This window comes from Electrona antarctica, assembly GCF_951216825.1.
Source record: "Electrona antarctica genome assembly, chromosome: 14".
NCBI lineage: Eukaryota > Metazoa > Chordata > Actinopteri > Myctophiformes > Myctophidae > Electrona > Electrona antarctica.
In genome coordinates this window covers 30,919,734-30,929,733 of record NC_136795.1, presented here as the reverse complement: position 1 = coordinate 30,929,733, position 10,000 = coordinate 30,919,734, and the positions used below count along the sequence as shown (strand labels likewise).

At 46.4% G+C, this 10,000-nt stretch overlaps 1 protein-coding gene across 3 annotated transcripts in view; it reads right to left on the bottom strand.

The window, feature by feature from the left end:
• LOC306937682 (neuronal-specific septin-3-like) overlaps positions 1-10,000 on the bottom strand; it is an 83,565-nt gene that overhangs the window by 33,007 nt on the left and 40,558 nt on the right. Inside the window, exon 1 of one of the 3 annotated variants that reach the window (XM_079521590.1) lies at positions 5,975-6,106. The exons of 1 other annotated variant lie outside the window; for it this stretch is intronic. Coding sequence is in view for 1 of the 2 variants with exons in the window: in XM_079521589.1 (XP_079377715.1) it covers positions 2,265-2,274 (10 nt within the window). In the remaining variant the exon portion in view is untranslated. Of the gene's footprint in view, positions 1-2,264; positions 2,347-5,974; positions 6,107-10,000 lie in introns of those variants that run through there. One more of the 3 variants, XM_079521589.1, reaches the window with a different exon arrangement.

Genomic DNA, 10,000 nt, shown 5'->3' with positions numbered 1-10,000 from the left:
CAAGTCCAGCTGACTCATATCATGCTTGATTAAAAACTTAAAAAGAAACCTTTTGTCACATTGTGGCATCATCACAGATGGCAAAGTAAGACATTCAGACTGTGTCATCGTCATCGTCAGCTGGGCGTCTTCCGCAACCTGAACTTACAGTGAAACGTGAATCATGCTGTGCAAGGTATAGACCGCACCTCGACAAGGTATAGACCGCACCTCAACACAGGGCCCGGGGACCCCCCAGAGGACCGCTAATCGCAGCACTATTACATGGACAAGACAAGTAAATACAACTAGAGCATCGTCCAAGAATGTATATTTTGATCAGAGTTTCGCTGTTATACTGTATCTAATACATCTAGAAAAGGTAACGGTCCCAGAGATTAAAAATAAAATAAAATCTTATCCGATGGGTGTCCTAGTATAGGCCTAAAGTGTTTGATCCTTGAAAGCAAACACAAAGACATTCACTGCAGTTTGAACATAACAGAATGCACCAAACTAGTTTGTCAAATAAGCAACCATCCAATAATATGAAACATTTCATCACCCACTGGATAGAGTTGTAACTTGGGGGAGTGTTACGTTGGTAACTACACAACAACAAGTAAACTACAATATACTGTAACTGGATAGAGTTGTAACTTGGGGGAGTGTTACGTTGGTAACTACACAACAACAAGTAAACTACAATATACTGTAACTGGATAGAGTTGTAACTTGGGGGAGTGTTACGTTGGTAACTACACAACAACAAGTAAACTACAATATACTGTAACTGGATAGAGTTGTAACTTGGGGGAGTGTTACGTTGGTAACTACACAACAACAAGTAAACTACAATATACTGTAACTGGATAGAGTTGTAACTTGGGGGAGTGTTACGTTGGTAACTACACAACAACAAGTAAACTACAATATACTGTAACTGGATAGAGTTGTAACTTGGGGGAGTGTTACGTTGGTAACTACACAACAACAAGTAAACTACAATATACTGTAACTGGATAGAGTTGTAACTTGGGGGAGTGTTACGTTGGTAACTACACAACAACAAGTAAACTACAATATACTGTAACTGGATAGAGTTGTAACTTGGGGGAGTGTTACGTTGGTAACTACACAACAACAAGTAAACTACAATATACTGTAACTGGATAGAGTTGTAACTTGGGGGAGTGTTACGTTGGTAACTACACAACAACAAGTAAACTACAATATACTGTAACTGGATAGAGTTGTAACTTGGGGGAGTGTTACGTTGGTAACTACACAACAACAAGTAAACTACAATATACTGTAACTGGATAGAGTTGTAACTTGGGGGAGTGTTACGTTGGTAACTACACAACAACAAGTAAACTACAATATGCTGTAACTTGGGGGAGTGTTACGTTGGTAACTACACAACAACAAGTAAACTACAATATGCTGTATCTTTGGGCTGCGGCTTGCATGTGTTGTTACTGCCAGATAACATTCAGGGATGTTTTTGAACAGTAAACTCTTTACAAGTTTTATCAGTCCCTGAGATTGTGCCTCGATAACCTCTGGCAGCACATGGGCAGAAACCACATGCACTCTACTAGCATGCCATGCTCATGCATTCTGCAACATCAGTTACACACGCATACACGCACACGCACACACACACACACTGCTTGTGTTGTGTCATTCTCCTGATAAAAAAGTGGTTTGGGGTTTTTGCAGCAGCTATGTCATAAAGTCAATGCATGCAACAACAACACAGCATTCTGCTCTTTGTCTATCAGAAGACCTCACACACCCCATCTGGGTCCTCATGCAGACCACCGGTTGAGAAAGAGCACCTCAGAGTGTCTCTGACCGTGTGACCGGAGATTTGCTGTTTAAAAAAATACAGGGGAGGGGGTCAGTTGCATAGCAACAGCCTGACGATTCAAACATTTATCAATTAACACCCGGCTTGAGTTGACTTTGTTCCGGCCTCCTTGTGACGCTCAAAAGGAGCGGTCCACACTTTGAAGAACTAAATTCCACTCCTATCTATTCTTAACCCCCCCCCCCCTCCAAAAAGTGCATGTTTCTGAGACAAGGCAGAAGCTTTCCCTACCATACCCAACCCCCCCTTCCATGTCCCCCCACCCCGTGCTGAAGTGGACCGATCCTGTCAGGCCTCATTGTTAGCTGAGGAACATTGAACGCAGCCCGCCGAGAACCCCACGGCCCGGCGGGTAACACCAAGTACACAGAAAGCAGGGGTCGTGGGGGGGGGGGATAGTAACTCCTACCTTCTCTCATTCACAAAGCACAAGAGTTCTCTCTCGCAGCTCCCTTGGCAAGACGCTTCACAGCCACCCGGAGAGAATAAGGCCCCTCCGCAGCACAGGCATGGAGGGGAACAAAATAAACGTCCCCACGCGCTTGTCCTCCCACCCACAGCCGGCCCGGTCGGTCTCCTCTTGCTAGCGTTCCTCCTCTCTGGGGAAAGTTGGTCCGCGCGGGAGAAGAAGTGATGGATCCCACACACAATGATCAGATGTGTAACTGTCTAATAGTAGTACTGTCTAACTCACTTACTAAACTCACTCTCTCTTTCCTTCCCTGCCTCTCACTCTTCTGCTGCCTCTTTCCCCGATGTGTGTGAGAGCAAGAGTGAAGGAGAGACAGAGAGAGAAACAGAGAGGGGTGGGGGGGGGGGGGGTGGAGGAGGGGACGCCATTCACATGCAGATAGACCAAGGAGCTCGTGCTAATCCCCAAGAAGAGGGGGGGTAACTATGCTCCCTCCCTCCCTCCCCCCATAAGACTCATTTACACACGAGTGGATGTCAGTCATACTCTGGGCTAAAGCAAGAGAGAGAGAGAGAGAGAGAGAGAGAGGAGCCTGGTTTATACCTCGCTGCATGCAGGCCCGGAGTTGTGCTGCAGAAATAGAAGATCTACAAGATCACGCTGCGTCGCACCGGCACTGCACCGTGAGCGTGCAGAGCTGCACAACACCGTCGGACGACACAAGCATAAATTACGCAGGAGAGACAGACAGACAGACAGACAGACAGACGCAGAGCGCCCTGCATGCTGGCTGGAGAATCCAGTGTGTAATAAGTAATTGACCTATAAAATCAATTAGAAGAGAAGAACTCTGGTGCTTTGAAGTGGGCAGGCATACCCCCAACACACAAACACACACAAACACACACACACACACACACACACACACACACACACACACACACGCACGCATGCGCTCCTCTTCCTCGCTCCCTCGCAGCGGTCTCTTTCTCAGTTAAATGAACACTCTGGATTTTAGAGTGTGTAGCCTCGCTTCAGCCTCCCCGGGGAGGGGGGGGGGGGGGGGGGGGGGGGGTGGGGGGGGGTCCAGCTCCCACAATGCACTTCTGACCAACAAAAGGTTCAGCATGGCCTCACTCCTTCAACGTGTGTGTGTGTGTGTGTGTGTGTGTGTGTGTGTGTGTGTGTGTGTGTGTGTGTGTGTGTGTGTGTGTGTGTGTGTGTGTGTGTATGCGCGTGCCCACGTGTGTATGTTGGAGTTTATTTCTCACTGAAATACAAAATACTTTGTGTGCACAACTTGATGTCACGTGCACATACAAGGGAAGCTGGGGTGGACAGTATTCAGAGATATGGAGAGGGTGTCGAGGAGTGAGAACTGGGGAAGAGACAGAGAGGGAGAGGGAGGGAGGGAGCTGAAAAGACTCCTGCCACAAGTGGGAAGAGAGAGAGAGAGGCTGATGGGATTGTTGGAGGCACAAAGAGACCTCACACACCTCCCTTTTCCTCCACTCCATTCAACTGCACTCTCTCTCTCTCTCTCTCTCTCTCTCTCTCTCTCTCATCTCTCTCTCTCTCTCTCTCTCTCTCTCTAATTCTCTCACAGTTCGAGTCAATTCAAAGGGGCTTTACTGGCATGTTAAACATACGTTTAAATGACCAAAGCATGTGTGAAATGAAAACGAGCAAAACTAACAAATGTATGTAGTTAAAATATAGCCCTAGTCCCGCTTTCTCTATATTTCTTCCATCTACCTTCTCTGCACACACGCACACATGCACAGTTGCGCACGCACGCACGCACGCACGCACGCACGCACGCACGCACGCACGCACACCACGCACACACACGCACACAAACACTCCATTAAGTTGAATTAAACAAAAGAGTGCAAAACAATATTTAGCCCATCATGCATGAATGTCTCTTCTTTATTTCAACAGTATAGTTTATAGTCTCTGTCCTTCCATGGGTAAAGGATATAGTTTATAGTTTACAGTATACAGTATAGTCTATAGTTTATAGTTTATAGTTTATAGTTTACAGTATATAGTTTATAGTCTCTGTCCTTCCATGGGTAAAGGAGCACAATGGTGAAATCCTGAGTGTTCATTTAGTGTGCAAACGTAACCAAATGGACGCTACAAACACCATGGGATTTCCACTGTGCAAGAGGTCCAAACAATACAGAGATGAAAGGCGTCTTGGCATTGGAACAGCGTGTTATCTGTCATTACTTTCCTGTGTCAGACACTTGGCACAGTTCACCATTCAATTCAGGGGCCTACAAATAGTTGATCAGAACTGTAAGCACCTTTTGTTGCAAATAATGCATGCTTCAAGATAACCAGTAGGGGTGTATAGCAGTTAATCCAACATATCAATCAATTTAAAGATGGAGTGCCGTGATTTTTTTTCCACCCTAAAACATGATCATCAGGTCTTATTGTTATATAAGGAGGTATAATTTTTTTTAAAAAGTGTACAGTATTTGTAAAAATGTTGTTTTTATGTGGGCACACCCACCAGTTCATTAAGTATGCCTGGTTTGCCTGGTAAGTGGTGATGGGTGGTGATCCACCTGAACTGAAGCCGCACCCACAGCTGTAGTTGTATGATAAAGGGGGAGGGGTTAGGGGAGGGGCTGATAGTGTGATGTCACTATATTACTGTCAAGGGTTCAGCCTCCAGGAAGAAACCCTAAATACAAAGTTAATACACCATTGCACATAAAAACGACTCCAGGGTGTCTAATGAAGTACTGTCACCTCATAGACACATGAAAAACTGGAAAAATACTCCAAAAATACACTCCATCTTTAAGCAATTATTAAGAAATAATCCATATCATTTAACAAAACAATCAATACATAATTTATCCCTAGTTCTGGCACGTCATAATAGGCGGATATGTCAAAGAAATTGAAAAGTAGTTTAGATAGGCGATCTACAAGAGTGATGCTACGCGTTGTGAGCTTAGAGATTGTCCTATCTTAACAATTTTTTTAACACCCTTGTGCGACGAAGAATGCTTAAGCGTTTAATTTAATCGATTCATCAATGTAAAAATAAAAACTCTTGTTGATTATTCGATTGATCAAAAAAGTAATCTATAGACTTATGGCTACGAAATTGATCAATAGTTCCAGCCCTTATTAAAGACTGAGTACTGTGGTCACTGTGGTGTGGTCAGAAGAGGTTTTGTTAGCAATGCTAATGAGCCTCCGTTAACAAAACAACGTGTTTGAACTGGAACTTTCCCAGAGCACATTGTCATACAATGCCACAAGTCCACTTCAATACAAACATCAAAGTGATTTACACACACACACACACACACACACACACACACACTCACACTCACACTCACACTCACACTCACACTCACACTCACACTCACACTCACACTCACACTCACACTACACACACACACACACACACACACACACAGAATCATAAATGCATAAAAAGGGTCAAGAGCTGTTTGAAAGGACATAGTTCAGAAGACAGACAGACAGACAGACAGACAGACAGACAGACAGACAGACAGACAGACAGACAGACAGACAGACAGACAGACAGACAGACAGACAGACAGACAGACAGACAGACAGACAGACAGACAGACAGACAGACAGACAGACAGACAGACAGACAGACAGACAGACAGACAGACAGACAGACAGACCTGAAAAGAGCGTTTTACCTGCTATGAAGAGAGAGCGGTTATGGGGAGCAGCATGCAGTGACACACACACACAGAACTACTCAGGATGTTAGAAGAACACTGACCGTATGCGTATGTGTGTGCGTGTGTGTGTGTGTGCGTGTGTGTGTGTAGGAGCGTATCGCTGTGAGGGCAGGGACGCGCGTGTGCGAGTGTCTGTGTGTGTGCATGTGTGTGTGTGGGCGTGGCAGGTTCTGTGTCAGAGGGATGATGCATTTCCTGGCCCGTGGGGCAAGCGTTTCCTGGTTAGGTCTTCAACACTCTGCCAATTTCTCTTTCTCTCCCTGTTTATTCTCTCTCTCTCTCTCTCTCTCTCTCTCTCTCTCTCTCTCTCTCTCTCTCTCTCTCTCTCTCTCTTTCTCTCTCTGCCTGCATGTCCCTTTAATTCTCTTGACTTCTTTATCGCTCTCTTTTGTCTGTCCCTTCTTGTCACCTCTTTGTTTCTTTATTTATCAACACTACTTTTCTTTTCTCCTTCTCACCAAAACGTTTGTCCGTGGCACTACGGCAACCCTGGCTGCCCTTGCGTGTATGTTTGTTTATGTCTGTGAACTAGTCCTTCCCAAGCAGAGGCTGTCTCTCCGCATTCATACCATGTGTCCCTTCACAGCAAACTTCATTAACTCTGAGAGTTAGCGGACGTAAAAAAAAATCCTCAGTGTTGATGTATCCATTTTGTAACTGCAAAAGCGTACGAGCGGAACCAAATGGACCCGGTGCTGCTCGTACGCTTTCAGAGTTACAGGCCCTCAAGGGTCCATTCGGCTCACTGGTTTATAAAAAAAATAAAATAAAAAAATAAACGTCTCTCCTTCCTCGCCTGCGAAAGCGACATTTCCTGGCTACTGAAACGATGACTGCAAATGAAATCTGCAGGCATTAAGGAAGGACGATTTCAACAGATTTATTTTGTTCCACATCTCTCTCTCTCTCTCTCTCTCTCTCTCTCTCTCTGAAATGACCACTAGGACACTGCCTCTCTCTCTCTCTCTCTCTCTCTCTGAAATGACCACTAGGACACTGCCTCTCTCTCTCTCTCTCTCTCTTAATGACCACTAGGACACTGCCTCTCTCTCTCTCTTAATGACCACTAGGACACTGCCTCTCTCTCTCTCTCTCTCTCTCTCTCTCTCTCTCTCTCTGAAATGACCACTAGAACACTGCCTCTCTCTCTCTCTCTCTCTCTCTCTCTCTCTTAATGACCACTAGGACACTGCCTCTCTCTCTCTCTCTCTCTCTGAAATGACCACTAGGACACTGCCCCTCTCTCTCTCTCTCTCTCTCTCTCTCTCTCTGAAATGACCACTAGGACACTGCCTCTCTCTCTCTCTCTCTCTCTCTCTTAATGACCACTAGGACACTGCCTCTCTCTCTCTCTCTCTTAATGACCACTAGGACACTGCCTCTCTCTCTCTCTCTCTCTCTCTCTCTCTCTCTCTCTTAATGACCACTAGGACACTGCCTCTCTCTCTCTCTCTCTCTCTCTCTCTCTTAATGACCACTAGGACACTGCCTCTCTCTCTCTCTCTCTCTTAATGACCACTAGGACACTGCCTCTCTCTCTCTCTCTCTCTTAATGACCACTAGGACACTGCCTCTCTCTCTCTCTCTCTCTCTGAAATGACCACTAGGACACTGCTCCTCTCTCTCTCTCTCTCTCTCTCTCTCTCTTAATGACCACTAGGACACTGCCTCTCTCTCTCTCTCTCTCTTAATGACCACTAGGACACTGCCTCTCTCTCTCTCTCTCTCTTAATGACCACTAGGTCACTGCCTCTCTCTCTCTCTCTCTCTCTCTCTCTCTGAAATGACCACTAGGACACTGCCGTGTGTAATATAATGACCACTAGGACACTAGGACACTAGGACACTGCCGTCAGGCTGTGTGTGAGTCCTGAGAACGGCGAGCGGAGACCACTCTCAGATTGTACTATTCCCAGACAGGTCACATTCCCATCCCACTGCACCTTCCTACGCCATGGAAATACAACCTCTGGGGGAGGGAAAAAAGAAGAGGACAACGTCTTAACCCACTTAGGCCTGACCTCGAAATTAAAAAAAAATATTCGAAATCCTCCAGTTTTCTGAAATAAATATTTTCACGATTTAAAAAAAATAGCAGACCTACAAGCTCGTAGCGCGCCACTCGGTGGCGCGCTATGAGCTTGTAGATCTGCTATTTTTCAATAGCTAAAGCATAACATAATGCTAACACCAAAAGGGGTTCCCGCCCAAAATGGGTTAATCCACTTGTTTCTCCATTGTTTCCTCGCTTTCCGACTTCCTATAGCTGCGGCTGCTGTATTCGCAGTCCAACAAAATGAGGTGATGTTTCCTGGAAGTCACTGGACAGTGAACGCTATTTGTCTACACCAGTGGTTCTCAACCCTTTTCTGGACCAGGGCCCACTTGCTCGCGGCCCACCTGCCTGACCAGATGAGATGGGTGGACCAGGGCCCACTTGCTCGCGGCCCACCTGCCTGACCAGATGAGATGGGTGGACCAGGGCCCACTTGCTCGCGGCCCACCTGACTGACCAGATGAGATGGGTGGACCAGGGCCCACTTGCTCGCGGCCCACCTGACTGACCAGATGAGATGGGTGGACCAGGGCCCACTTGCTCGCGGCCCACCTGACTGACCAGATGAGATGGGTGGACCAGGGCCCACTTGCTCGCGGCCCACCTGCCTGACCAGATGAGATGGGTGGACCAGGGCCCACTTGCTCGCGGCCCACCTGCCTGACCAGATGAGATGGGTGGACCAGGGCCCACTTGCTCGCGGCCCACCTGCCTGACCAGATGAGATGGGTGGACCAGGGCCCACTTGCTCGCGGCCCACCTGCCTGACCAGATGAGATGGGTGGACCAGGGCCCACTTGCTCGCGGCCCACCTGCCTGACCAGATGAGATGGGTGGACCAGGGCCAACAGACAAATATTTAAATATGGTTTTATGGACTTTGTTGATGATTGAGTGTGTCCGGCTGTCCGCGTACGCATGCATGTGGTGTGGGCAACGGCCACACACATGCACAACTATATTGCATTTAATGTCATAAACCCATCTGATGTTTATCAGGTAATTTTATAAGTTGAGAGTGTTATGACTAGAGAGAAAGAGGGGTAAAGGGAGGGGGGGGGGGGGGTAGAGAGAATCTGGAGATTCCATCCACAGCAAGTTTTCCAGTGCTATTAACTGCTGATTTATCAGTGACAGTTCGAAGTTGTAAATTTGAGAGCTGATTTGAGAGTTGCTTGTTCAAGCTTTGAGCTGATATGGCTCTGGGGCGGGCAGTTTGCCTTTCATATGCATGCTAAATGATCCGTCGAGGATTATGACACTTTTACAGTGTTTGAATTCAAAGATAGGATTTGTTGTTTCATTGTAGTCAGTTTGCAGTGCACAATGTCTTACGACAACAGCACAGAGATGCAGTTATATGAGAAGCAGGGAGATACTATTTGGCTTTGAACATTAGAATTGAATGTATTCTTCATTAGCAATCATATCAAATGTTAGCATCACACAGCATTCCTTATTGCCAGCGAATCACCACAAATGTGACACATGCGTTGCAAAGAGGAAGCTCAGTCATTTGACTTTAGTCCAGAGCAGCTGCTTTTGTCACTCAAAACCAGACTACCAGAGTGACAAATATGGGCTGATACAATAGTTATATCATAGCCAACTTTCCATCTGCACTTCTATAGGTATACACTTTTGGGGAAAACCTCTTAACTTGTACTCATATTACAATATTGAAATGCTGCACACACTGACATCATCATGCACCACCTTGTATAGGCCTACTGGACACGTAGGTATAGAGAGAGTAGGAGAGACAGTAATATTATACTGGAAACATTCAATCTACAAGCTCACAATAACGTGCCGCGGCTTTTAGACAAAGGGAGAGGCTGAGAACGACTGTCAACATACAGTGTGCAAGTGTTTTTTAGCACGCACGCACGCACGCACGCACGCACGCACGCACGCACGCACGC